This window comes from Hyaena hyaena, unplaced genomic scaffold (assembly GCF_003009895.1).
Source record: "Hyaena hyaena isolate Hyena2069 unplaced genomic scaffold, ASM300989v1 scaffold_859, whole genome shotgun sequence".
Lineage (NCBI taxonomy): Eukaryota > Metazoa > Chordata > Mammalia > Carnivora > Hyaenidae > Hyaena > Hyaena hyaena.
In genome coordinates this window covers 560,106-587,320 of record NW_024081492.1, presented here as the reverse complement: position 1 = coordinate 587,320, position 27,215 = coordinate 560,106, and the positions used below count along the sequence as shown (strand labels likewise).

Genomic DNA, 27,215 nt, shown 5'->3' with positions numbered 1-27,215 from the left:
TTCCAACATCCAGCATCTGTGACTTGGCTGGAATTTTCTTTGCCTTCACATTGGTCAGGCTTCAAGAGCTGGGGTGTCCCACCCCCAAGGAACAGCCCTCCACCAGTGACTAGTGGGAGTTGGTGTGTACATAACCCCACTCTCTCACTGTTGGGGGAGAACCCTGATGCCCTGACTTGCGTGTTCCCCACTATCACTCAGTTTCCCCACGGGACTGAGTTCCAGATGTCTAGGGCAGTAACCTGCTTGACAGCACACCAGAGGGTGCTTCTTTGTCTCCTTTGTCTCTCTCCCACTCTCCCATCAGTGTTTCCTGGGGTCCAGTCCCAAATAAATTACTTGCTCTTGAATCTTTGTCTGAACATCTACTTCTAGGGAATACAAAACTGGATATGGGGAAAAGGTTCCAAGATCTAGTGTCACCAGATTCTGTCATTCCCCCTCATGGGCATTCCCACCAGGGGGCAGTGCATGGCTTAGGGATGTGGGTTAGAGCCACGAAAGAGCAGGGTAGGTGCTCAGGCCAGCTGTACATTCTACCTCTAGCCAGAGTTCTCTCATCTCTGAAATGAGTGGGGAAGGCTAGCGCACCTCTAAGGTCATTTGCAGTATTCACGTTCCACATCTTGAAGAAGGAAAGAGTAGTTAGTTTATTTATTTATTTATTTTATTTTTAAAATTTTATTTCTAGGAGAGAGAGAGAGAGAGAGACAGCGTGAGCAGGGGAGGGTCAGAGAGAGAGAGAGAGAGATACAGACTCTGAAATAGGCTCCAGGCTCTGAGCTGGCAGCACAGAGCCCGACGCGGGGCTCGAACCCACGAACCGTGAGATCATGACCTAAGCGAAAGTCGGACGCTTAACCGACTAAGCCACCCAGGCGTTAGAAGATCCCAATGTATCTCTGCATAAGTGAAATAATACTTGGTTAAAAAAATAGAAACAAAAACCAAAAAAAAAAGGAGAGAGAAGGGGGAGGAGGAGGACAATGGAGAGTAAGAGGAGGAAGAAGAGGAAGGAGAGAAGGAAAAAAGAAAGAATAAGAAAAAAAGCACCAACTTCCAGGAAAAGCTTTATTTCATTGGAACTAAGCAATGGACTGCAGAGAGCTCATAAAGAAAATTAAGGAACTATTTTCACCTGAGTTCCCCGGTATGCGATTCAACACTGGCATATTGACTCAGCAAGGATTCACAGTTCAAACCAAGGCGAACAAAAGCTTGCTCAGTTTACTGTCAATCACCACAAAGTTCAGTTACTGTTATCTCTTTCATTGACTCACGGCAATGAAGAGACCCCCAAACCAAAAACTTTCTGATCTCTAAGTCCTTTTGCAGAGGTAGAAAATTATACATATGCATTACTTATACCTAATAAACATGGGGGTAGCCGGAAGAGGAAAAGGATGACTTGGTGTAGACTACTTGAAATGAAAGTTGCAAAGTAAAAAGGCTGCACTGAGATTTTGTCTTGCAAAAATAAAATACAGAAACCTAATGTTTCCTTCAAGATTTACATTCTAAGAGCAACCATGCCTTGCTTGCTGTTAGGGAGGGAGGAATCAAGTGTTGATTACTCCTTGGTGTAATACTCCCGTAACACAGTAGAAGACCATGAGATAACAATGCTCTTTCATGTTTATTTTCCCATAATCACAGAGAGAGCTTGGGGGAAAATATTCAAGGGTTTTGTCCAGTTTTTCAAGTCTCTAATGCTAGTCCTTCACTATTTGAGTCACTTTCTTTGGAAGAATATAGCACCTGTGTCTCCATCCTTGTCTTATGTTTTTCCTAGTTGTGAGATCCGTATTTACTAATGCTTGTGTGTGTGGGTGTAAGCAATTCTCCAACATGTCACCTTCATGAGATTTGCATTTTTGTGTGATGATACACTGTCCAACAAATAACCATAAACTGGGCAAAAAGATCAGTATAACAAGTGGAAAAAGAGGCTACTGTTGAGCAGGGAAGGGTTCATGATGGAGGCTCGTTTTTTTCAAGGGCTCAGTTTGCTAGTGAACATTGTGTGTTTTGACAGCTCTGCCTCCCTATGCAAACTGCTTAACAGCAGGGGCTCAGATAATGAATACTGTGCTTAGATCAGTGAGGACCCCTGGTTCCATTATACATTATATTTTCTTTGTCCACTTCAAGAATACCATTCTTTTTCTTTTTAAAAGCCCTATTGTTACATGGTGATTTTATAGAGACTACAAGAGTATTTCTGAAAAATAGAGCAAGTGTTCCTAATCTGCAAAGAAAAGTTTCTGACTTAGTTATGCTTCTTCATGAAAGTGTGTGTGTGTGGACATGAGACACCAACAAACAGCACACAGATATCAAAGGACCAGCTATAACTCACGTTGTAGAATAATATATTGGGATCTTGAAAACAGTACAGTTCACTTGGCAGCTAATCATGTTGCCTTAATGGTGTATTTAAACCTCACACTGCTAATTAATATTCACAAGTTTATGCATCTTTCCTATACCCTCACCACCATATCACCATCTTCAAAGAAAGCAAAAACCAGAAGAATCAATTTGAACAGGCAGGTATAGGCATCTACTTGGGCTTATCATCTGCACACTTCAATAACGAAACTAAAAGATGGCTACAGTTCAAAGAAGAGAAGATATGCCCACCTGATGAAACCAGGGAAGGCTTCTTGTAGGAGGTGGCATCCTTGAAGAGCAAAAATTACTTGCAGTTTCAGAATTGGAAGATGGTGTGGAGTGAACAGAAAGGAGAAAGGCAGTTCAGCTACAAGGAATAACACATATGTACACACTTGCACAGAGGTAAGGGAATGAGGGAAAGACACACAATGAACTAAAAATGTGGATAGATGAGAGACAGCCAGAAACGGGAAGTGTAGCCAGGATGTGACCACGCAAGATGGGCCTAGCAGGCAAAAGATGATGGAGATTCAGAAAGTTTAGCCGATGTGAAAATGGACTTGAAGAAGAGAGGCTGAAGGGCAGAAAGACAAGGACAAGGGGACTCTGGCAGTCCAGTTGACCAAGTGTGAAGGTCTGCACTGGATGGTGTCAAGGGACTTGAAAGGAAGGGACATATACAAGAAATGCTATGGTAGAGGAATCAATTAGACTTGACAACAGGCTGGATGTGGAGTGTCTGCCACGAGTCTGAGGCTTAAAGTGTGATACAAAACCCAAGAGGTGCATACTCAATGTACCTAAAGAAACCAGACAGGATGGTGGGATGGTGAGTTTTATGTATCGACTTGATTGGACTATGGGGTACCCAGATATTTGGTCACAGTTACTTCTAGGCATGTCTGCCAGGGTGTTTTGGATGAGACTGCCCTCCCCAGTGTAAGTGGGCCTCATCCAACCTACAGAAGGCCTGAAGAGAATAAAGAAATGACTCTTTCTGCCTGTCTTTGGGCCAGGACACTGGTCTCCTGCCTTCCCACTTGGACTTGGACTTGGACTGGAACTTACACCAGTGACTTTCATGGTTCTCAGGCCTTTGGACTTGGGGCTCCAGCTTGCTTTCCCACCCTGCAGATCTTGGGGCTTCTCAGCCTCCACATCATGTGAATAATTTCCCTACAGTAAGTCACTTTATAGAATATGTGACTATGTATGTGTGTGTGTGCACTGGGAAGTGGGGGTGAGCGAAAGAGGTGAGTCATATCTTATAGGTTCTCAAAGAGTATCTTTGAATTGATTCATCTTTCTGGTGGCTTCCTATAAGATAATCATCTGGACCCACTCAGCTTGTCCATCTCTCCTTCATGCCCACATGTGAATTCATTAATTCCTGAAGGGGCCTGAGGGGCTGCAGTGGAACAGGACTGACAGGTGAACTGGTACAAAGCACAGTTTAGTCACACATCACACACATACACACTGGAATGGCCAAAGGAGGCTGGACAGGCTGGACTCAATGCACCACAGTGGGGCTCAGTTCACAGTCTGACAGTTACTCGCTATGTGTGGGGACAAGCCACACCCCCTTCTGAATATCAACCCACCCAACTGCCCTCATCATTCTTCTGTGGTTCGTGACCTCCCCTGGCATTCTTCTCTCTACATCCTCAGTCCTACATGCCCTATGTCCCTCCGATCTCCCTCCTACACATGAGGGACACACAGGTGCTCTCTATTTATATTTATGGACAAAGAAGAGGTTAGTTAACATACTTACTTGGGCTTTAAAAATTCACTGCTCTAAGTCAGATGAATAGCATTTGCAAACCAATAGTTCACAGTCACATTTATGGAGAGGTTTTAGAGGCTTCATTGGAGCTTGAAATCCCTTACAAGAAATGTGTTTCTGCATTTCAGTACCAACCAATTTTTAAACACTCTAAGCTATGGAATAAAAAAGAAAATCAATACCAACTGCCATTACTTCCGCAGGCACTGACTGAACCATTCTCAACCAGAATCATCCCTGCTGTAAGAAGCTCCGTTAAGTGACAGAAGTGCCCCTCCCCCATGCTGGAAGCCCTAAGCACTCAGCAGGTAGTAATTAGAACAAGACAAGTCCACACACATCAGCGAGCAGCATGTTCACGTGGAGCCCAAGCAGGCAGCATGCCCTTATCTATACCGCAGAATAACTCTCGAGGGGAGGAGTCTGTTGAGCACGGAGCCCTGAGCATTATGTCAGGGGCCCGCTTTATCTCAGGGACAGAAAGAAGGGAGGCAGCTGGCTAGTTCGGTCAGCTCTCCTTTGCAGGGCCATTTACCATGGCCAAAGAGCAAGCCCAGCTGGGGGCGTCAGGAAGCCCAGACTAGAAATCAACCTAAGGATGATTTCTGGCTTCAAGGACGACTATTGCCAGGCTAGGAATTTGAGCTGGGTGTCAGAATGGGCTTCAAAAAGTGGGCACAGCTGTTCAGAGCAAGAATAGGTGAGGGACAGCCTCTTCCTTTCATGTCCCGCTCTTGCTGCTGCTTCCAGCCAGCCTTCAATGGAAGAGCTCAGAAAAGAAAGCAGCCTCATAGGTAGAACTTCCTTTTTCTTTCCAAAGCTATTAGGTTGTACCAGTTTTCTTTTGTTTGGCAAGTTCAACAGATGAATTCATGGGAAAACTGAAGCTTTGACAATTTGGTGGTTGTGAGTTGCTGGAGAAGATGATGAAAAAATCAGGTCCCTAAACAGTCTCCACAGGTGGATGTGAGAAAGCCTGTGCTGTAAAGAATATCTTTTCAAAATGAAGACAGCACATGTTATGGTTCTGGATGAGCAAATCTGGTGATAATTTGAATGGTAGGCTGTGGAACTGGACCTGCATCTCTTAATAGCAGTCAACATAAATTGCTCAAAATCCTAAGAATCGGCTGACATCAGCTTCAGAAACTTACTTTTTATGATTTATTACACTGTAGCACCAAAGCTACATTTTATAGAAAGAAAGAAAGAATGAAAGAAAGAAGAGAGAGAGAGAAAAGAAAAAAGAAAAGAAAGAGAGGAAAGGACAGGAGAGGAGAGGAGAGGCAAAGAAAGGAAGGAAAGGAAAGGAAAGAAGGAAGGGGAAGGAAAGAATGAAGGGAGGGAGGAAGGAAGGAAGAAAGGGGAGAGGGAGGAAGGGAAGGAAGAGAGGGAGGAAGGAAGACGTAAAGAAATGAAAAAAAGAAGAGACCTTTTTAATCGAGAAAGCTTAGTAAAAGTTCTAATTGGAAACGGATTATTTAGGCAGTGGATTTAAGTGCTTTAAAAATTATAGAGAAAAAAATAGAAATAAACACAGTGTGAAAGTCTAAACATCAGACAGCTGTGGTTGAACTGAGTATAGAGCTTTAATTAAATCTGATCAATGAAGCACTTCATACTGATTGTGAAATTACCTCTTTGCTTAGTCTCTGACCATTCCACACTGCTTTGGGGTTCCCCAAATCTAGGACCACTGCAGGACTGAGATGAAGTCAATGCAGTCTGTTGCTCTACCTGGTATTGCTTGCTGGTCAAAAGTCAGGTGCCACAGGCAGCCGTGTGGGGAGTTGGAACACAGACTTTTCCATGGAACCGGTGTGGGCCTGAGTGCCTGCTCTGTCATCTCCTAGAAAATTCCTGATATCCCTGAGCCTGCTTTGTCATGTGTCAAATGGGGACAACTTTTGCATTAGTTACCTACTGCTATGTAACAAACTTCCCCCAAACAAAGCAACTAAATACAATAAACAGTTATTACTTCACGAATTTTTGAGGATTCCAAATTTGGAAATGGCTCAGCTGAGTCATTCTAGCTCAAGGTCTCACTATGTTGCAGGAAAGATGCTGGTTGGGGCCAGCATCATCTGATGACTTACAGGAGTGGAATGTGCTGCTTCTAAAGTAGCTCAGTCATGAAGCTGGTAGGTTGGTGCTGTTGGTAGGAAGCCTCAGCTTTTCTCCAGACTGACCTCTCCTCAGGGCTGCTTGGGGGTCCTCACAACATGACTGCCTCTTTCCCCAGAGCAAGTGATCCAAGAAAGAAAGGGAGACAGAAGCTATGGTACCTTTTCTGACTAGCTTCAGAAGCCACACACACTGCCTTTTCCACAGTATAGAATTGGCTACATGGGTGATCCTTGTTCACTGTGGAAGGGGAGCCAAGAGGCCTGAATACCAGGAAATCAGACACCATCTTAGAGGCTGGCTACCACATTTGTCAAGTATCTTCATTTTTCAAATTAGGGTAACTATTCCCTAATGTTATTATGAGGAACAAACAAGAAAATGCACATGTAGTGCCTTGCTCTTAGTAAAGCCTGTCCCCTTCTGCTAGGATTTAGGCCAACTCTAGTCTGGGAGAGAAGAAAACTATGGGGGAGACTCAGTTTAGGCACCACAGGGAGAGTCTAGGAAGTAGGGGAAGCTGAGCCTGAATGGAAATCTGATTAATTACAACTCAAAGCTAACATCTGAGAGATGGTTCATTTTAAACTGTGAGAAGCAGAGAATAAAGGGGCCTCTCTACAGAGTCCCGATTTCAAATATTCTGATCTTCTGTTCGTAATAAACCACAGACCACCCAAGCAAATGCCAATACTTCAGCACCTGAATGACTTTCCAATTTAACTCCTGCACATGGAAGTGGCATAAACCAAGTGTCCCAATATGGGTGTGGGAGGGAGGGGAAATGGGGGAGGCAAATGCGAAGGCTTGGGACCAGCTTATCAAAATGGTTCATGAGAATTAGAAGGATAAAAAGATTGGAAATATGACAAAGAGGTGAAGGTGGCTAAGGCTAATAGGTTTCATGCTCTTTCAGGAACAGAAAAAAATCTGAGTTGGTGAGAGCTGAGGGAAGGTAAGAGGGTCACTGGGGAAATTACTTAGAATAAGTGATTGGGGGTTTTGAACCAGCATCCAAAGGCAGATATCATGGGGACTCACACTTGGGTGGCTTTAGACATGCTGCCCATGTGGCATTAAGCTGGTTTTGTAACCATCTAACTCCTTGACAGACCAAGGTTAACAAGAGGATTTCTGATCCTTTCCACCTTCTGTGACAGATCACCAGGGAAAATGCCCCCAAGGAATTCTCTAGAACACTGTCCTGATTGCAACTAAACCCCTCACCAGGGCCTTTAGGAGCTGGACTTACCTCATCCCAGATTCTCCCCCAGCTCCTTGATCTCCAGAAGCACTGGCTTCCTTTCTGCTCCCCCAACTTGCCCCTCTGCTCCCATCTCATGGTCCTTTAATGGAAATTCTCTGCCTGGAGTGTTCTAGGTGTTTACATGCCTCCTCCATTGTACCAATCTGGCCACAGTCCCAAAGAGTCCTTTGTTTCCTAGAGCCTATGTGATGGTCCCACTCCACCCCTCACTTCCTGCTAGTAACCAAGGTTACCTTATTTTATTATCCTCAGAGCACTTCTATCTCAAACTACCTTGTTGGTTTATTGTGTGCTTGTTTACCATCAGTATCCTGACTGGACTGGTCTCTCTCTTGACTGGAATAAAAGCAACACAAGGACATAGGGGCCTGTCCTGTCTTGCGATCATATCCCTAAGCACTAGAACTATTGCTCAGTAAATGATCACTGATGGAGTGACTGGACTGCACTGGTGCTGTCCAGGGCTTCCCTTTGGGGGTTAATGCCCCTGGAGTCTCAGGATTTCCTTGGAAATTCTTGCATAGACCTGGAATGATGGACGTCACACAGACCAAGAAATGATAGAGAAGGAGGCTCGGCTGTTCTCATGTGCTGTTCTTGGCTCAGTGGGAACAGGGCACCAAGGGAAGTTGCAGTCGGTACCCCAGGAATTCACAGCGTTTTACTGGGTTATGCATATATGTGGCTCCAAGGCTGGCAATAACACACTTAATGCCATGATGAACAATTGCATGAACAACAACAAAAGAACTGAAGGGAAAATGTGTCCGGAAACTCTGAAAGCTTCAGGAACCTTCTTTCTTCTGATGGAGAAAGGACTTCCCTTTCAAACAGTGTCTAAGTGGTTTGATACCAGTCAGCCCACTGGGCAAACAAGTATCCAGACCCTCAAAGGAATTGGTCACAAATACAAAGTTAAGGGGCACCTGAGTGTCTTCATTGATTAAGCATCCATCTGACTCTTGATTTTTGACTCAGGTCATGATTTTACAGTTCATGAGTTCGAGCCCCACGTCAGGCTCTGCACTGATAGCACAGAGCCTGCTTGGGATTCTCACTTTCCCTCTCTATCTGCCCCTCCCCTATTCAAACACACTCTCTTTCTCTAAAAAGAAACAAAAACACCCCAAATACAAAGTCAATTCCAGACTTTTTGTGGAGTTCATTGATTTCCATCTCTGCTGGAGCTTGCTTGACACTTGAGCATTAAAAGCCCACAAACAACCACAGAAATATCCACTATGGACCCCCCTCACCTTCACACTGCTCTTTTCTTTGGAAAAGGAGAGAAACTAAGGAACACAAAGTTGGAAACATAAAAAGCCAGCATGCATCACCACCTGTCACTGAGTGACCTGGCTCAACAGCTGGGGACCTTCAGTGGGCAGATATTATGGTGTGTCCAGGAGGGTTCAGACCAAAACCCCACAGGATTGAGGGCCAAGATTAGGTAGGACTAGTGAAATCAGCTCCAATCCCGGCCAAATCAGGGCCAGAGACTTGATTATTTGTAAGGATCCTTTTGCTTCTAAATCACTCTTGGGGTGTATCCAGGGGGAGCAGGCAGAGTAGGGGCAACGGGAAGCCAAGAGGGCCTATCACTTCGGTAAAAGCGAGATGTTTTCTGTCTCAATTTGGTTCACAGCTTGTGTGGAGAACACTAAGGCTTCTCTCAGGAAGACTCCTGTGGCCCTTCAACCTGGCCCCTGGGCCTTCGTGAGTGTTATATGCAATTTCAAGCCACCCAAGGGCTCCAAAATACAAGTGTTTCCTAAAAGGAAACCAACATCTTCACCAGGAACATCCCTATCCCTGAGTGTGGCCTCCCTTGGTCCAATAAGAACCCACCTGACTCTATCCCTTTCAGTCTTTCCTCCTTTTCCCTCAAACGCAGTGGACTCCCCTAAAAGAAAGACCCTAGGCCAAGGGTAGAAAGGGCTGAGCAAATCAATCAAGGGCAACTCTCATCAATGTGGGACAGTGGAAGAGCAAGCCTTCTGCTGTTCTGTGCTGTGGAAGGTCATGGCACTGTAGCCACGGCATTATAGAGAGCCCTAACATCTGTTTCATCCTATACCACATTTTAATACCTGCCATAGTCAGAGCATGTACACGTGTAGCTCGGAATAGTTTCAGTTTCTGAAACTAGACATCATCTTGTTTATCACTCAGAGATGGTCCCCTGGGTTGCCCATCTCAGCCCATTCTATAAAAAGTTCTAAAACAGAAATACTTCAGGGAAACCCCATTTGTGCAGACACTTCTAGACCAGAGAGAAGAGCTAGCTGTCTGACATTCTGGGAGGACCTCTCCCTTCAGTCGTGAGATGTGTTTTTCTACGATCATCCACCATAAGAGACCTCCTTGCGTTGTTTTGCTCTGCTGGTTTTTGCTCCACTGTGATTATGGATACAAATTCTAGAAGAAGACTGCCTAGTTCTGAATCCCAACTTTGTTATTCCTGGATGTGTGGTCTGGGGAAAATTTCCCCACTTTCCTCTCTGGGCTCATTTTCCTCATCTGTAAGATAGGAAAAATAATAGCTATGCCATGGGGTTGATGAATGGGTTACCTGAGTTAATATATACGTAATTTTGTATTAACTCATATGAAGTCCCAGTAAAGATGAGTTGTTCATAGTAAAACTGTCTTTAATTGGAAATAAAAATAGATGGTAACTGGAAGCAGAATAATGGTATATATTGTTAGAAAGTTAAAAAGGAATAGAGGCAAAGATAATACAGGGAGCCTAGAACCCATATTTTTAGCAGCTGCATGTCACAGTGATCAGAATCAGAACAAGGGAGTGGGGGAAAAAAGGTTCATTGTATGATGGCCAAAATCTTCACATGATAAAGGCCAGGGGTCTCATGCTATTTAATAATGTCCCAGCCCTGAGTCCCCACACTGGGGGCAACTGCATCCAGTACCCTAAATCTAATTTTCCCTGCCCCAACTGTAGCCACAGTTTGACCTTGGGGAAAAACAATTCACAAACAAATAAAGCACACCCAAGCCATTTTCTTCCCCAATTTCCTGGAGAGCGGCTGCTCATGTATGTCCACTACTGGGAAAGAGAGTTCCCTTACCTGCTGTGTAAACAGAAGCTGCAGCTTGGTTGAGTCAGGGGGAGGGAAGCCCTAGGCCAACCTCTACTCCATCTTACTTTGCCTATAAAAGCCAGACATTTGCTACATGAGCTCTTCCATTGCCCCAAATGGTCTGCATGCTATCTGGAAAGGTTAATGACATTTTTTTTTTTTATTTCTCACTTGAAGATTCAGGCTCAGGTCCAGTCTTAAGGTTTCCATTTAAATGCAGAGTGATATTTCCCCTGCAGGAAAGAGCAGCCGGATCAGGAGGGGATAAATGTCTTACTTCACATAAATAAAAGGAGAGTGGCCTGGAATATAAAAGAGTGAACTATAAAAGTGTTCTTGCTATATTAAAAAAAAAATGTACAAAATTTCCCTTAGTTGCTTCCCTATTTTCGAGTTGCAAACTGAGTCCTGGTGACTTCACAAGTAAAGACAGGGCTTGTCGGGAACTCAGAGAACCTGGAATAAAGATGCCCCATGGTACCACAGTCTAGTATGATCTGATAAAGTATCCCAACTCTCTCTGGACTCGGGGTATGTAGGAGAAATGAAATGATAGAGAATATGGTGGGGATTTCAATGGTTCTTATCTGGCTTCACTATATGCAAGAGCATGACTACCAGTGGTCTATGGAGCCCCCAGGTGTGAGCTGTAAATTCACAAAGACTGAGGTTGACATGAGATGGGCAATGCCATTCAGGACTCAGGTGTCACCGAATCTGAGGTCTGAGAAGGAGCTAATCATCACTTTCATCCCAAATGACCCCAAGAGGAATAGTGTTTCTGTAAGACAGTTGGACTGGGTTTCTCAGGCAAGTTAAGAATGACTGTTAGTGGCAAAAGCCACCTAGTAAAGGGGCTGGTGAGTGATAGATGGCTGATCAGACTTTGATTTAAAAAATAAAAAAATAAAATCTTACAATGCATTTTGGCCTTCTTACCAGGTTTCTGTATCTGACACACCAGGTAGACTTTAGAACATGTTAGAGGATAGGCTGCTATTCTCTGAAAACAAATCCTCCTCATTTCTCATGACCGATTTGGACTCATTTGTATCACCAGGACCTGCTTACATGCATGGATCAGGGAAAAAGACCCAAGTCTTCCATGATTTATCTTATTCTGTGGCCCATTTCCAATTTGTCAGCAGATTCTCTTGGTGCCATCTCCAAAAACTATTCCAAATTAAACAACCACTTCTGATCACTGTTACTGCCCCCAATTCAACTCATGCCTCACCACAGGCTGCCTAACTAGTTTCCCTGCCACCATCTTGTCTCCACAGGGTGTATTTCCCCTTGGGGTAGTTAGACTAAATTTCCCAAATTATAAAATAGGTCATGTTACTCTATAGCTTACAATTCTCCTGCCACAATCTGCTTCTACCAGGGTGCTCTCTCTCAGCCACACCCTGCCTTCACCAGGCTCCAAATGGGTCCTTTCTCCGACTCGTGAACAAGTCACACTTGTTCCTGTCTGAACACCCACTACTCTTCCCCAGATTTCCATATGGAGTCTGCCTTCATGATTTGGGGTTCTTTGACACTTTTTTCTTTTCCTGACCACCCATCATCTCCTATTCCAATGTACTTCCTTCAGGAACTTCTTGTTTTGCACTATCACTTGATCATTTATTGGTTTACGTGCTCTTTGCCTGTGTTTCCCTACTGGTCTATGAGCTCTAGAAAGGTAGGAGCCTGTCCTATCTTGTCTACCTCTGTATGCCCTATGCCTGTACATAATAGGCAGTGAATGGACCAAGAATGAAAGTCAGCATAAAATCACTAATTAGATCTCATGACTTTGTCTCAAGCTCTTTCCGAAGAGTTTATACTGTTTCAATCCACCTTGTCTTTGGGGTACTTGGTGACCAGTTGTGACATCATCCCTGCATCTGTCTAACCACTGAAAACCTGTCAAAGAGTTCTTGAGCGTGTTTGTATAAACTTATGGGACATATATATCTATATATCTGATCCACATATCCATCCTCCCCTGCCCCATGTCAAGGGTGGTGTATCAGTCAGTCACTTACCACAGATCGACTTAGTGCCTACCATATGCAGGCAGTGCCCTCAGTAGCTCAGATATAGTTGTAAATAGGTGGAGCTAGGCTGGGCCCTCAGGGAGCTCACACCACACACCATGATTCTCTACTGGTAGGAAAGTGCTTCCCTATAGTTCCATAGCCTCTTTATGCATCTCATGGTTACTGGGGATGGTGATGATCACTGCATATACCTTTTTCTCTTGCCCTTGGCATTGGTGTTTTTTTATTCTAGCTTGTAAGGTTAGTAGATCAGCCTTTTACACTCTCCCAGGGCAAGAGCTGTCTATGTGCTTGAATGGCAAGTTTCTTCTGTTCAGAGAGACTCAAATGTTCAAGACAGTGCCCAGAACCAGAATCTTCATTTCAGATGATGCCATTTTCTTCATGGAGTGGAACAGAGTAGTATTTTCTCATTCCATAAAATGATCAATACTTACAAAAGTGCTTTCCCTGGAAACCCTTCCTAAATCCTTCTCTTCTCCCACCTACTCTTTGTGACCCCAACTTGGCTTTATTTTTCTTCATAGCATTGACCATCACCTGGCATAATATGTCATCTCCTCATTTCACTACCTCAAACTCTATCAATCTATCTGTCATCTATCTAATCTATCAAGCTATTATCTTTGTTGGGTATTTGACATCCCACAGCCCACTACTAGAATGTGATTTTTTCACTAGTATCTCTTCTGTGCCCAGAACAGTGCCTGGTACATACTAGGTACTCAGTAAACATTTGTTGCATCAACAAATAAATTACTGCCCAAAGGAAGAATATAATAAACATTTCCTCTCAGAACACAGTAAATGGATTATTACCCTGACTTCAAATTCACAGATGATGATACAAAGAGACAAACACCTTTAATTAACATCGTTGTGCAGACAGGCTTGGGATTTTAAGTACTGGGTATTCTTGGCATCTGAGACTAGCAATGGCTCATGCCGTGGACACACTGGCCACAGCTTCCGGGAACCAAAGCATGAAATCTGGTCTGTTCTGTCATAGCTCATGCAATGCCCTCTGTGTATGTGGTGGTGGTGGGGGAAGAGGTGACAAGAGCTAAGACCAGGGAGGACTCTGATGGCCACCTAGCAGAAGGTCTGCTTCGTATTTTGCTGCAGATATATTTTCATGACTTGCTAACCTGCGTTCTCTTTCATCATGGGAAGATTTGCAGCAACTTCCTGCCTGGCGTGGAATTAGAAGGCCATGATTAGAATTCCTCACCTCCCGGGGCGCCTGGGTGGCTTAGTCGGTTAAGCGTCTGACTTTCGCTTAGGTCATGATCTTGTGGTTCCTGGGTTCGAGCCCTGCGTCAGGTTCTGTGCTGACTGCCAGCTCAGAGCCTGGAGCCTGTTTCAGTCTGTGACTCCCTCTCTCTCTGACCCTCCCCTGCTCACGCTCTCTCTCTCTCTCCTAGAAATAAATAAAACATTAAAAAAAAAGTTTAAAAAAAAAAAAGAATTCCTCACCTCCCTTAGTGCTGTCTGTAGGCTCTGGCTGTGAATAAAGAGCAAGTGTCTTTAAGGGGGTCTCTGCCAAGTGCTGGGGTGCATGGTCCCCCCCTGGAGCTTTCATGGAGCCCAAGTGTGGGTGTATAGGCCCAAGATACCAGAGTCTGACAGGAGAACGTAAGCTCAACAGACGCCACATACACATTCCATGTGGCGGGGAGGGGGCCTGTGAGGATCTCTCGAGGGATAGTGAGGATGGCTGTAATACGGAGGGAGGGTGAGGCTCAGACTAATTCAGCTCTCTGAGCTGGGCCTGAGAGAGGACCAGTCACTTCGGTGCTTCTAGCCAGATCCCTGCATCCCTAAAAGCCTCTCAAATTACTCACTCTGTGACGGACGTTGCTTAGCCTCTCAGAGCCTCAGTTTCCTCTTTTCTAAAAACTGTGTTCTTGAGACAGGGCTGTTGTGAGAATGAAGGGTGTTAATATAGGCAAAGTGGTGAGAACAGTGCCTGGCACAGAGTAAGGACTAAAGAGAAACACTATATAAAACAAGCATCTGCCTGTCAGACAGACTTGTCTTCCCTGCATTCATCCTCAGTCCACCCCAGATTGAGCTGCTGGTTGGGAAGAGGGCCTAGCTGCCCACAGTTTATATCTCTTTCTGTGATGTCACTAAGAGGTTCAATTTGGCACCAGCCCACAGGGCAGATTCCGCCTAAGAGCCCCACATGTCTATTATCCCAGGAAGCAGTGTGGGGGATGTCATGTCCACTTGGGCATGATCGTGAAAAGAAATGTCATTTGTGCCTAAAAGATGCACTCTCTTCATGGGGTGGTGCCCAGCTGCAGTGGCTGTAAGGCTCTGGTCTCCTTGTATGTCCAAAGTCTTTGCCAACACCGAGAACAGTCTTCCCAAGGATGCAGCTGATGACCTGAAACTCCATCCCCTTTGCTCACTTTCAAGGAGCAACATGAGACTTAATTACAAGAGAAGAATGTTCAGCTCCAGCTGCCAGACACTCCCGTTTTCCTCCTCACATTTGTAGAATGATGCGTCTCAGATCTCAGTGACTACTGCACACAGTCAGGCTAGACAAAGGGAGGCGACCTCAGCATTTTCTCCCACATACCCAAGGAGTACTGTTTCTGAATATGCCTCTTGTAAACCCACATGGAAGCAACAAAATAAAATATTGCCATGATCACTTTAAATCATTTCTAATGGTCTTACGTTCTGTTGATTTGGAAATGGAAATGAATTGGACAGAACTACTTAGAGGGAAGGTAGAATGAGATGGTTAGAGGGCATTCAAACAGTGATATAAGAAGACAAAAACTTCAATTTAAAAAATGGGCAAAGATTTGAACCAAGTCTCCATCAAAGAAGATACTAGATGGCAAGTAGGCACGTGAAAAGATGCTCAACACTGTGACTCATCAGGGAGATGCAAATTAAAACCACAGCGAGGTGCCACCCGCACTCACTAGAATGGCTAACACTGAAACAAAGCAAAACCAGTAACACCAAGTGGTGGTGATGATGAGGAGCATCTGGAGTCTCACCTACCACAGGGAATACAAAATGGTGCAGTCACTCTGAAAAACTGCTGGCACTTTCTTACAAACATACTCACCACACAACCCCACAATCCCACAACTAAGTGATCCACCCAGAAGGAATGTATTCACACAAAGACTCGTGACTGTCTCTGTTCACACAACAGAGACCTGTGTTCACACACAAACACCCGTGGTGGGTCTGGGCATTTTATCATTTGTGTTACACCAGTCGAAGGACAGCAGGCAGTGAGGCAGCATGTGGTACAGCAGAGGCTTTGTGCAGGAGTCATTTATCTGCTTTGTATGATAATCAGGGCCAAAAGCTATGTATTTGGGGAGAACTCATCACATTCTTAGCTCTGGGAAGAAGAAAATGGGTGTGTGGTTCTTGATTGACCTAAGCCAACTGGGTTACTCTAGTTTCTTTGCCACAGGGGCTGGTTCAGGGATGGTCAGGTGACCCAAGGTGGCCCAAAGAGCTTTCCGTTTGATCATGCCAGGTGGAGGATGAGAGGTAGGGTGGGGTGGGGGGAGACATTCTCTTTCTCTCCTAGTCAATGTGATGTATATGAGTCATGAAACTGCTACAGTCTTCTTCCATGAAGGATAGTCTGATGAAGGAGTCAAAGAAGGTTAGTGATAAAAGAATTACAGAAAATGGGCTGGAGCCCTGAGCCCACCATGCCTGATGTCCATTTTAGTTGGTATTTTCTAGAGACACCAATAGATTCCCTTCATTTAAGAGACCAGTTAGAGGGGTTTTGTTGTTGTTGTTGTTGTTACCTGAAACTAAAAGCCTCTTAACTAATCTAAATGTGGGTCCAAGAATAGATCTGATTTCAGAGAATACTGCAAGGAAGTAGAACAAGCCAGAGTCAAGTGCTGTAAACCCAAAGTTAACAAACAGCTCTGGGATGAGGATGCAGATGCCATCAAGATGGAGCAACACAGAGCTGGGAGGCTGACATTAATAGCACTCTGGGCAAGGAGCAAGTGTATGTCAAGAGAGGATTATTACCTGGCCTTGAAGGGAAAGTGCGGTATAGCCAAGGGAAAGAAATGGTCAGGGGATAGTGAGGGCAGATAGCCAGTTTTAGGACTGGGGCCTCAAGGGGGGACAGTTCATGCCACCTGGGCCAACTGCCCAAAGAGGGCTGCCTCTTGCCCAAGGCCAAGCTCAGTCCAGGAATGTGAGTTGAGCTGAGCCTGCAGGTGGCACAGGCAGGCATTCTGATTTCAGTTGGCCTCAACTAGGGCTGAGCATCTGCCTTCTAGCAAGCTCTTCCTCAGGCAGGTGTCCGGCAGGTGTCACTGGGAGAAATTCATATTCTACTGGAATGTGATAGATCCAGTGACTGCTCCAGACAGACCTGACCCTACTTGTGGTTATTTCTGCCCCACAAATTTTCCTCTCCTACTCACTGGATCAAATATTAAAGCATCCTGCATCCAGGTGAGGCCTTCCCGGCACCCTCAAGTACTCTGTGGATTACTCATTTTCCCTCATGCACTTTCATCTCCCTTTCTAGGGTGAATGATAGACCTCCAGCCCCTGATTTCAGGTATGTGTGTGTGTGTGGGGGGGTGTTCAGCCTCACCTTTTCTCAGTCCTCCAGCCTCTTGGGGAATCAGAACTGGAACATGATAAGATGTATCAGGTTTTGTCTAGAGAACAATAAGCTAAAAACCAAGGTGTACAGGGTAAACCAGGGTGGCCTGTAGGCTTCTCATTGTGTTTATTAGCCAGAATCCTCTATCTGTTTAGGGGAAGTGAAAGTTGGGCAGTAGATGATGCCATCTGATTATAAGAGAAGCTTCTAGGCGAGCACTAGTTGGGCTGAGTACATTCTTCACCCATCCCGGGCCACCACCATTGTGCTGACAGGTACATTCTTTGCACTGCCCCCAGTTCCTACACTCCACATTTCTAAAGAACACATAAATGCTATAAAAATCACAATAATGCTATAATGACATCTGGGGAGTTTTAAGTCATAGGCTCCCAATGAGGAAGGAGAATGGATTTCACAGTCAGCAGATATGGGCTCCAATCCATGCTTCACCACCTCAAGGTAGCCCCTCCTGTACCCAAGTACCTGCTTCCTTGCTGTAAATGAGGATAATACTGTCTTAAGGTGTATTTCTACAAATATTTATAAAGTGCATTAAGTGCCTACACGTTTAAAAAATGATGGCTTATCATTGATATATATTGATACATAGTTTCGATTCGTGTTAACATTTTTTTTCCATTTCCCTGCTGAAATTACCCTTCCATTCATTTATTTTTCCCATCTGTACCATTTAAAAGAGATGTTTCAAATTCTTTTCTACTAATTTTTGTATCTGTATGATCTGTGGTTTGTTTCTGCTGCTGCTTTTCCGTGGCTATGAGCCCTATTCCTGCCTCCTCACAGGTTTTGGATTTTATTATTGCATCTTGGAAATTATATACAGAAAAAGAGTGAGAACTGAAGAATACTACTGATGTTCCCCCCGTCCCCCCAGAAATTTCATGTCTGCTCTCATCTGTAAGCTAAAGAAAGGAGGTGATTATTCATATCTCAGCAAGTGTTCATTTGATGGCGACTGAGCAGCAGGTCACCTGCGGTTCAGCCTCCCCTCCCACCCCCAGCTTCCGAAGGAAGGGCTAGTCTCCTAGTTCTTAGGGTTGGATTTGGGGTTCTTCGATTGCCGGCATTGGGAGAATGTGAGAGATGGTGCAAATGGAATGGTTTCTTTCTGCTTCTCAGTCCTGCCTTCACGTCTGTTTTTCCCAGCAAGTTTGGGGTGGGGTGGAGAGGACCAGTATCCTCTGTTGAGCAAATTGTTATTGTATGTTACAGTCTTTGTATGTCACAGACTCTAGGGCATCCCAGCTATCTCCGGCACTGCCAGTAGCTCAGTTGGCTTATCTCCACCTGGCAAAGTTCTGAATCTTCACAGTCGTCTGTACTCCCTGCATCCAAACCTGCCAGGACTCAGCTCCCTTTCAAAGGGCTCCTCTCTCTGGAAAACAGTTCAAGTCTTTCCTGTCTCTATTATTCTCTGATAGTCCCATATACAAGTATGATTTTTATATTATCCAGATTTCTTTTTGGTGTTCCCATGGGAGCTAAGGTCTTCTGCATCCTAACTGGAAGCAGCAAGTGCCTAGAATGGTAGATGTTATTTTTAACACTAGAGGAAATTTCCCAAATGCAGGATGTCCTGGCCCTGAGCTCTTAATAGACAGCCTAATGCTAAAGCTTGTGTTTCATACAGGGGAACTGAGAATGAGACCCTCCAGGTGGCTTATTTTTAAAGGCTTAGTTGAATTTGTAGTAAATGCTTTATGAGCTGCACTCCTGTCTCCCTACTTTTGACATTTTGGGTCCTTCTAGGGCCCAGCCTCCAGGCCTCTTAGCTTGGGGGTTTTCCCTGGGCCCCAAAGTCTACCCTGCCCATGTCCAGCAGGAACAGTCCTTACCAATTACTGGTGTGATTGGTGGAGGCTGGTGGATAAACGTCCTAGCTCCCTCTCCCTTGGGTTGGATACCTTACAGACCTGTGTTCTATATAGCCTCCCATTCCCCCAGAAGTAACTCCCAACTGCTCACAGTGGTAACTTACTTGGTAACACACTTTTCTTGGTTACTTTGTCTTTCTGGTCTCACTTCCCCCCTCTCCAGCATGTCATGGGATCCCCTTTCAGATACTATCTGCCTTTGAATCATTGCTCAGAGTCTCTTGCAGAAACCCAATTGAAGGCAGGTTTCAAGTCAGATGCGTAACCTCTGGGTGCTGCTCGGGTTTGTGCAAAGGGGCCAGCATGGATAGGGTGTTACTGGAGAAAGGTGAAATCAGCCAAGGTTAGATGAGTTTTGCCGGAGAACATCGGCACACTTCCAGAATGCAAGGAAGGCTGATGCTGGAGTTCGTTATTATAAGCTGGAGCCATCTTCCGGTCTGGAATCACAGGAATATGAGCGTCCTAATCTGGGATGCACTTAAACTGTTTACTTTCTCTTTGTGGTTACTTCTTTAAAGCCTAACATGCTCTGGATGGTGGATTTAAATTCATAAGTACATTGTTTCACAAAACTGGCATGAAGTTCTTGCAACACAATATGCAAAATACATTAGTATGTTGCATTCAGAGCTTAGTGTTCTCACTCTTATTATGTTTTGTTTTTAAATAAAGAAAACTTGTAGGACCACAGCCCTGTAAATGTCTTGTGGGGATGCCAACAACCGCTCTATAAGCCACTCTCTCAGAAGCAATTTTCCTCTTGTCCCACAAAACTCCCCAAAGCACCTTAGGCGAACACCAAAGTGCTGGGTATGTTTGCAAACTGCAAATACGGCAGACATTTAATTACATCGAATTCATCAGAACCCTAATTGAGACAGGAACTCAAACCTTACTGCTTAATTACTTGCATTTCAGAGGAGTAACAGACTTGGTCATGAGCAGCCCTTCAGGCCGGAATACATTACAGAGAGGTCCACGGGCACTGGTGGGGAATTCTCCAAGCCAAAGGAAAGTGTGGAGCTACATAAATAACCATGCTAAGTGAGACCCATGATTGGATTTATTAATCAGTTCAGTTCCCAATATCCAGGCTTTGCTGTAATGTTCCACCACCACACTGCCTCTACCACCCAGAAATGTTTGTTTCTCAATATGTAAGGGAGCATTCATTTCTTACTGATTTTTTTCTTTCCCTCCCACTGATCAGACAGCAGAGATGAGGACCAGTCTTCTGAGAAAGTTCTTTTATCAACATCTCATTTTGGTTTTCATGTAGAAGACCTTCTCCCTGACCTTCCCTTCTTTCCTCACCTGGCATCCTATGGCTGTTCCGCTAGTTAATAAATCCCACCAACTTCTCAGCCAAATTATCACAGTGACTTAAGGTGGGATTTGGAGGTGATGACCCCTTGGATCGTTATTCTCCTGAGAACTGATAATGTCCTCTTTTATTGAGCATTTACATGTGGGTTGACTCCTGCTTAATGCTGAACGTGTTATATATCCTTACGGTGATGCTAGGCGGTAGGTGGGCTAACACCCAGCCGCTCCATGGATTTGAAAACAGGCTCAGAGGAGCAATAAAGTCACTTCTCCAAGATTTCACAGCCAGCAAATGGAAGAGTTGGAATTCAAACCCCAGCCAGTCCAATTCCTGGGCCCGCATTCTTTCTTAAACAGAATTCTGCTCCCTCTGCAAAGACCTCAGGGATTCTACAAGCTCCTGAAGAAGAGAGATGGGTGGTCTCAGCAATCTCCAAGCGGGCAGGAAACAAGGAAAAGGAGAAGGACGTGCCAGCACCCAGAATCATCATGTGGGCCACAACAACATTGTGGTGCGCACTTATCTCCATAACAGTGCAGGGTTGTGAGAAGAGCTTGCCAAAACCTTCCAGAGGGAGTAAAATGACTGAAACCAGCACGTGCTGAAGTTCAGGAAGCAATCTGCCTTTCAAGCAGGTGTTCTAACCAAGCCAGTGATTAACTGCATTGCTAATAAATTATGAATACAAATGAATTCAAGCCACTTCATATGTAATTAGTTGCATGACATTTACTAGATACTTCCCATTCATTTGTTTCATTTCTTTACATTACTTCTCCCCCTTTGGGCTTGCCTTTCCATCAGGTGGCAGGTACAAATGACTAATGAACTAATGACAACATGAATAACAGCCAGCCTAATAATCATACTGCTAATGGTGGCAGTGCTAATAAGAGAGTGTGAATGGCAGCAGCCTCTTCTGCAGGATGTGACTATTGATCTCTGGAGGGCAACGGGAAGATGGTGGACTCAGATGAGATCCAGGGACATGCAAACGGCACCGAAGGCGAGGATGGAGATTGTTTTTTTGTTTCGGGTTTTTTTTTTCTTTATACTAGCTGTATTTATAAGAGGTCTAAAAAGCACCATATTGTGGGTCTGCAGAACCTAAGATCAGAGATGATGGATCAAAAGGATGAGAAAAAAGAACATGTCAGTCTATCAAGTTGGGGAGAGCTCAATCACCATGTGTGGACACAGCTGTCCACCTGGGGGCTCTGGAGCCAATTCCTGATGAGATTGAGGTGTCCCACTGCCTGTCACTCACAAGCAACGAGCCCATCAGGCAACCCAGACAAATCAATGGGCATGAAGTGACAGCAGTTAGAAATGGGCAGTGGAGAACAGCAATGGTGTGCCATGGGGCCTCTTGCAGAGACTCTCCAGTCCGTGTTAGAGAGATGGGCAGGGTGGGTGCCCCTGGCCGGCTCATTGGACAGCAGAGGGGCCCCAGAAATGGTGTGGAAAAAGGTTCAAAGGAGCATTCCTTAGCCCTTCAAACCAGCCCGCCACCTCCAGCAGAACCCTGCTTCCCCCACAGTGAGGAAGCTGGTTAGGATCACCAAGTCCCTCAATATTGAAAGCAGAGTGCCGTCAAAGGGCTTCTAGAAGGTGCTTTTCCTAGAAGATGTTAAAGTCTGGGTGTTTGGGCAGAGCTCAGGATCATGCTGTTCCTGAACAAAACTCCCTAGTAGGGAACTAGGACATCGGAGTTGGCAGACCGTTGGGAGCTGAAGCACTGTCCTGGCTGCCAACAAGCCTTGCACCTGGCTGACTTCTGGGTGTCTTCCCAAGGCTTTCCAAAACAGATACCAGACCCCATGACACTTCCTGGAGTGGAACAGTCTCCAAAGATAAAATGCAGGCATGCAAAGCCCCTGGTGACCCCAAAAGTAAGCTAGGTGAACATGTAAATGAATTGTTTGATGGCTGTAGCAAAACTGTCCCACATGGTGATGACAGCAAATGGTTCTTAGTGGAAAAATATCTGTCATTTCCATTCTCTTTCTCTCCCTCCCCCGACTCTTATTTACTCTATTGCCATGGAGGCAAAGCCATACCTTAAATTGTTTTAGGACATTCCTGTTCAGATCATGGCATTCAAAATGAGTTTGACACCTTCCGATTTGTAGCCTACACTTTCAGACAGGTTAATTATTCATGTGCTCCATCAACATGGAGACCAAATAATGGTGCCTGACACTTTCCAGTTCCAGTTTGGCCAGCCTCCAAGCATGAGACCCCACATTACTGTTGCCCAAGACCACTGGCCTCCATGCTGATGGTGCTCCAGCAAGACAGAACCCTGCCTTGCCTCTGTGCCATCCCCCCTCCAAACCCATGCCACTTTCTGCTGGCAGTCTTACCTGCCCGGCAAAGAGCCCACAGACACCAATGATGCACAGGATATTGAACACTGCAGAGCCCACGATGGTTCCAACTCCCACGTCACCCTTGGTGATGAAGACCCCTGAAAGAGACCTGATATCAGCCTGGCTGTTGTGGCTGGTTCAATTCTGGTGTGGGTGTGGGGGAGTTTTCACAAGTGTTAGACTGTTCTCAGGGTCCACAGGAAATAGCCAAGGATGGGAGAGAGTTTTAAAATCTGCATTCGGGAAACTGCCATAGGCCCATTGCCACAGAACCTGAGACACATTCATGCAAAGTGAAAACATCAGTTCAATAAAATAACAGCAACCACAGTGGGTGGGAAGGTGGTGTTCTACTCCTTGGGGTCTTGAGACTCTTAGCTCTTATTAGCCAAACCACTGGAAGGTTGTCTATCCCCACAACCCTTGTCCTTAAGAGAGGGCAGGGCTGAAATGTCATCACCTGAAGGGTCATCACCTACCTATGACAGATGTGAACAGCTCTGGGGCCGAACTCCCTGCTGCCATGAACGTGGCTCCAGCCACATCTTCACTGAGGTGCAGGCGCTACAGAGGATCAAGGACAAAGCACAGATGAGTCAGGATTCCCTTGGGAACAGAGGCCACCATGACTCCTGAGGTCCCAAGCTCAGGCCCTCCCCCCCACCCTAGGTTTGGCCTTTCCTGCACCATCCCCTGTGGGGCCACAGCTCTCTGGCCATCCTCCTCAGGGTGCAGGATCAGGGAGGGGGCTGCACATCTCTGTGAATTAAAGGCTCTTGACAAGATCTAAGGATTTCCAACCTAGAAGCCCCCACTTCTGTGCAAGTAATGGGGGGAGTAGGGTGGGCTGGTGTGACGCATGGTGGGCGTTTGCCTCCTTTTAAAAGGGTGTGTCACCCACTTCTCTCCATGTTACCAAATATCCTTATTGCTTAGGAGATGCCCAAATCCACATTTTTATGCAAAGTTGATTTGTTTCAACACCATGACTCTTTCAGGCTAAATGAGGCTCATGGTATCTGTTTGCAAGTCTTGATTCTAGGAGGATACAGCAGCTTAGGGCTGGGGTCTTGAAACCCACTCCTCGTCACTAATACAGTCTTGAAGCCCTGGGGTAGGGAGAATGGGGGGAGGCATTGAGACTTAGTGGAAAGAATGACACCCTGCCAAGATGTCCTATACAATCATTGTCTGTTAATCCAAAAGGTGATTTGCATGAAGGCAAGAAAAATACATATTAGAGGCTGGTTGGTGTGGTTAGCCTTTCTACATTCAATCATGACCCAGAACGTAAGCTGCTGTCTGTCAGTAAATAGGCAGTTCCCTCCTGGGTCCCAGCTTGGAGGTGCTAGTCTCCAATGGCAGTCCCTCCTCCCAGCGGCATAGACAGCTGCACTTCCTTGCTCAGCCATGGAGGGGCAGTATGGGCTCAGCGTAGACCACTGGCTCCACTGACCAGCAACAGGCAGCAGTAGGGGCCCTAATGGGGCACTCTGATCTGGAATCCTGGGGATCCCTCGCTTAGGACTGAACAGCTCCACTGCACATGGGGTTCTGAGAAGACTCTACAATAGAGGTACTGACACCTCAAGCTGAAATGTGTGGCTGTGAGGGATGCAGGTGAGTCCCCAGGGCAGGAAGTCCTGGAAGGTAACCTAACACAGAGCTTACACTCTGTGGTGGTCTGCCAAGACTTGCCATGAGCCTGAGCCTGGTACTGCTGTGTCCATTCCAGCTCAGGTCCCCTGCTGGGGCACTAGTTATGGGGTCCACACTTCGAGCTCATCTCCAGTTCCTGTCTCTCTCTTTCATCCACTGAGTTTGCTACTTCCTCCATGTCTCCTTTCATCTCCTTCTCTTTCATCCCTAATTCTCCTGGGCCCTGACAACATCTTGCTGGATGCTTAGAATCACCAGCTAGGGGTGTGAGATCTTCTGCCTCTGGATGCCTCTGTCCATCAAAAGCCTTCCCAGCTCCCTCCTGAGTCCTGGTAACAATTGATGCCCCAACTTCATGTTCCCCAGGATTCCCCACATGCTGATTCCAGTCCCGGGTTCTCCTCTCTTCATCCTGGGGCTCAGACTCTTCTCTGCACAAATTCTTCCTTGAAATGTGTTGCTTTCTCCCTCTGGGGGAGAGGGGAAGGAGGGTGATGGGTATGGGGGAGGGCACTTGTTGGGATGAGCACTGGGTGTTATATGTAAACCAACTTGACAATAAACTATTAAAAAAAAAAAAAAGAAATGTGTTGCTTTGAAATGTGAAAAATCCCTCCAAGAGCTGCTCCATTACTATCCCCCCTGCACAAGTCCCTCCCTGATCCCTTGGCCCAGTTAAGCTCTCCCTCCCCTTTCCTCTCTCTGTACTTTGAAACTTCCCAGCACTCCCTCCAGTACCCTCAGTTTGTATCGCCCTGGAGCTGCTTTGCACCCCACAGCCTGTGGATGGCAAGGACCATACTGTATTTCATCTCATTTCCTTTCCCAGGAGTGTGCTTGTCGGTGCTATGGATTTCATCTCTCCATAGTAGAAAACATTCTGACAAGAATATGTACATTTCTAGAAGAGGGTTGTAAATCTGCTAAAAAAAAAAAAAAGTTGTATGGGAAAGAGAGTACTTTGCCATGCATAATGAAGAGAGTATCTCAGAGATCACAAATAACCCCAGTTACAGATGTGCTTCCTCTCCTGCTACAGAAGGTGACTTGTATTTCAGTTACATCACTTTTGACAAAGGACTTCCACACATGCCTGCTATCCATCTAAGATGCAACTTTATCACTTTCTTTTTCCACCAAATAAAGAAACCCACTCTTGGGCCGCTCCAGGCTTCCTGTGGAATGATTCTCTTTTATTTTATTTTATTTTTTCAGTACAAAAAACAGACTTCCAGGGTATAGAAGAAACTGCTTAAGTTAGTCATCTCAAAGTGTGGTTTTTGGACCAACAGCCTCAGCATCCACCTGGGAACTTAACAGAAATGCAACCTGTGTCCTCCGCTGCCCCCCAAGAACTAATGAATCAAATACATGGGTGGCGGGGAGGGAGTGCAGGGAGGAAAGGGGAAGGATGACAGAGTCTGAGAACAACATGAAGAAACGAGTCCCAGATGGGAGGTTTGTCTGGGAGAGATCCTCTCTGAAAACAGAATTTTGAATTAAAAATAAAAGTGGAAAGCTTCCAGATAAAGGAAACTACATTTCACAACAGACAAGGAAATGAAAGAGGCGAGAGAATGAAAGTGTTCTAAATATGCTGAATATTTTCTGATGAAAGGGATTTAACTTGGTCTTCAACCTGGTGTTAACTGGGCTGATTTCCAACAGAGTCCCTTTCCTTTTCTCTGTGGCCAGTTCTTTCATCTTCTCACTTTTTGGGTCTCCACTTAGAGCATTTCTGTACATGTACAGAGAGGAAGGGCGATGGGGGTATGTAGATGAAGACTTCCCACCCTGTAAGGACCCCACAAGGGAGGGTTACGGGAGCAGAAGGAAACTGAGGAGAGGAAGATGAGGGGTACAGAGAGAGAAAGGAAGAGCAGGATAAACGAGGAAAAGAAGGGGCACCTGTGTGGCTCAGCAGGTTAAGCCTCTGACTCTTGATTTCAGCTCAGGTCGTGATCTCACATTTCAGGAGTTCAAGCCCTGCATCAGGCTCTGTGCTGCATCAGGCTCTGCCCTCTCCCTCTCTCTCTCTGCCCCTCCCCTGCTTGCACTCTCTCTCTCTTTCTCTTTCTCAAAATAAAAAAATATACTTTAAAACATTTTTTAAAAAAGAGAAAAAGAAAAAGATAAAATAGCACCATGAGTTGCCTCTAAAAGGAGCAGGGAGAGCTGGTCTTTTGGGTTAGAGGCCAACTATGGGTCGGTACCCTGACATTCTAAGCATACTGTTGGAGCTTTTATGCTAATACTGTTCATAGCTCAGAAGCATGCTGATGCCTGGTGTTCCCCCACACCCCTGAGGAGGTGCAGGGAGGGCTCCCCAGGACCTTAGTGAAGGAGGCTGGAGGAGTACCATTTCACAGCCTGCTCAACATGTTTAGAATATAGGGCACGTACCTCACAGATCTTTTCCAAGGAGGGGACGAAGAAGTCATCACACACAATGGCCAATGCATAGAACATGTACATGGCCTGGAAGAGAGGAAAAAAGGAGTTAAGGTCACAGTCAAGGCAGAGCCACCCGGTGAGGGTCTGGACACCTTCTGCTTCAATAACACTTTCTGACATCACAGACTCAACATCTTACTCAA

General features: G+C 45.5%; 1 protein-coding gene across 1 annotated transcript in view; it reads right to left on the bottom strand.

The window, feature by feature from the left end:
- The window catches only part of SLC24A3 (solute carrier family 24 member 3), a 504,574-nt gene that overhangs the window by 110,080 nt on the left and 367,279 nt on the right, over nt 1-27,215 (bottom strand). Inside the window, exons 4-6 of the mRNA XM_039220101.1 lie at nt 27,022-27,096; nt 23,439-23,523; nt 22,954-23,057 (exon numbers count right to left, since the gene is read on the bottom strand). Coding sequence (XP_039076032.1) covers nt 22,954-23,057; nt 23,439-23,523; nt 27,022-27,096 — 264 coding nt within the window. The remainder of the gene's footprint in view (nt 1-22,953; nt 23,058-23,438; nt 23,524-27,021; nt 27,097-27,215) is intronic.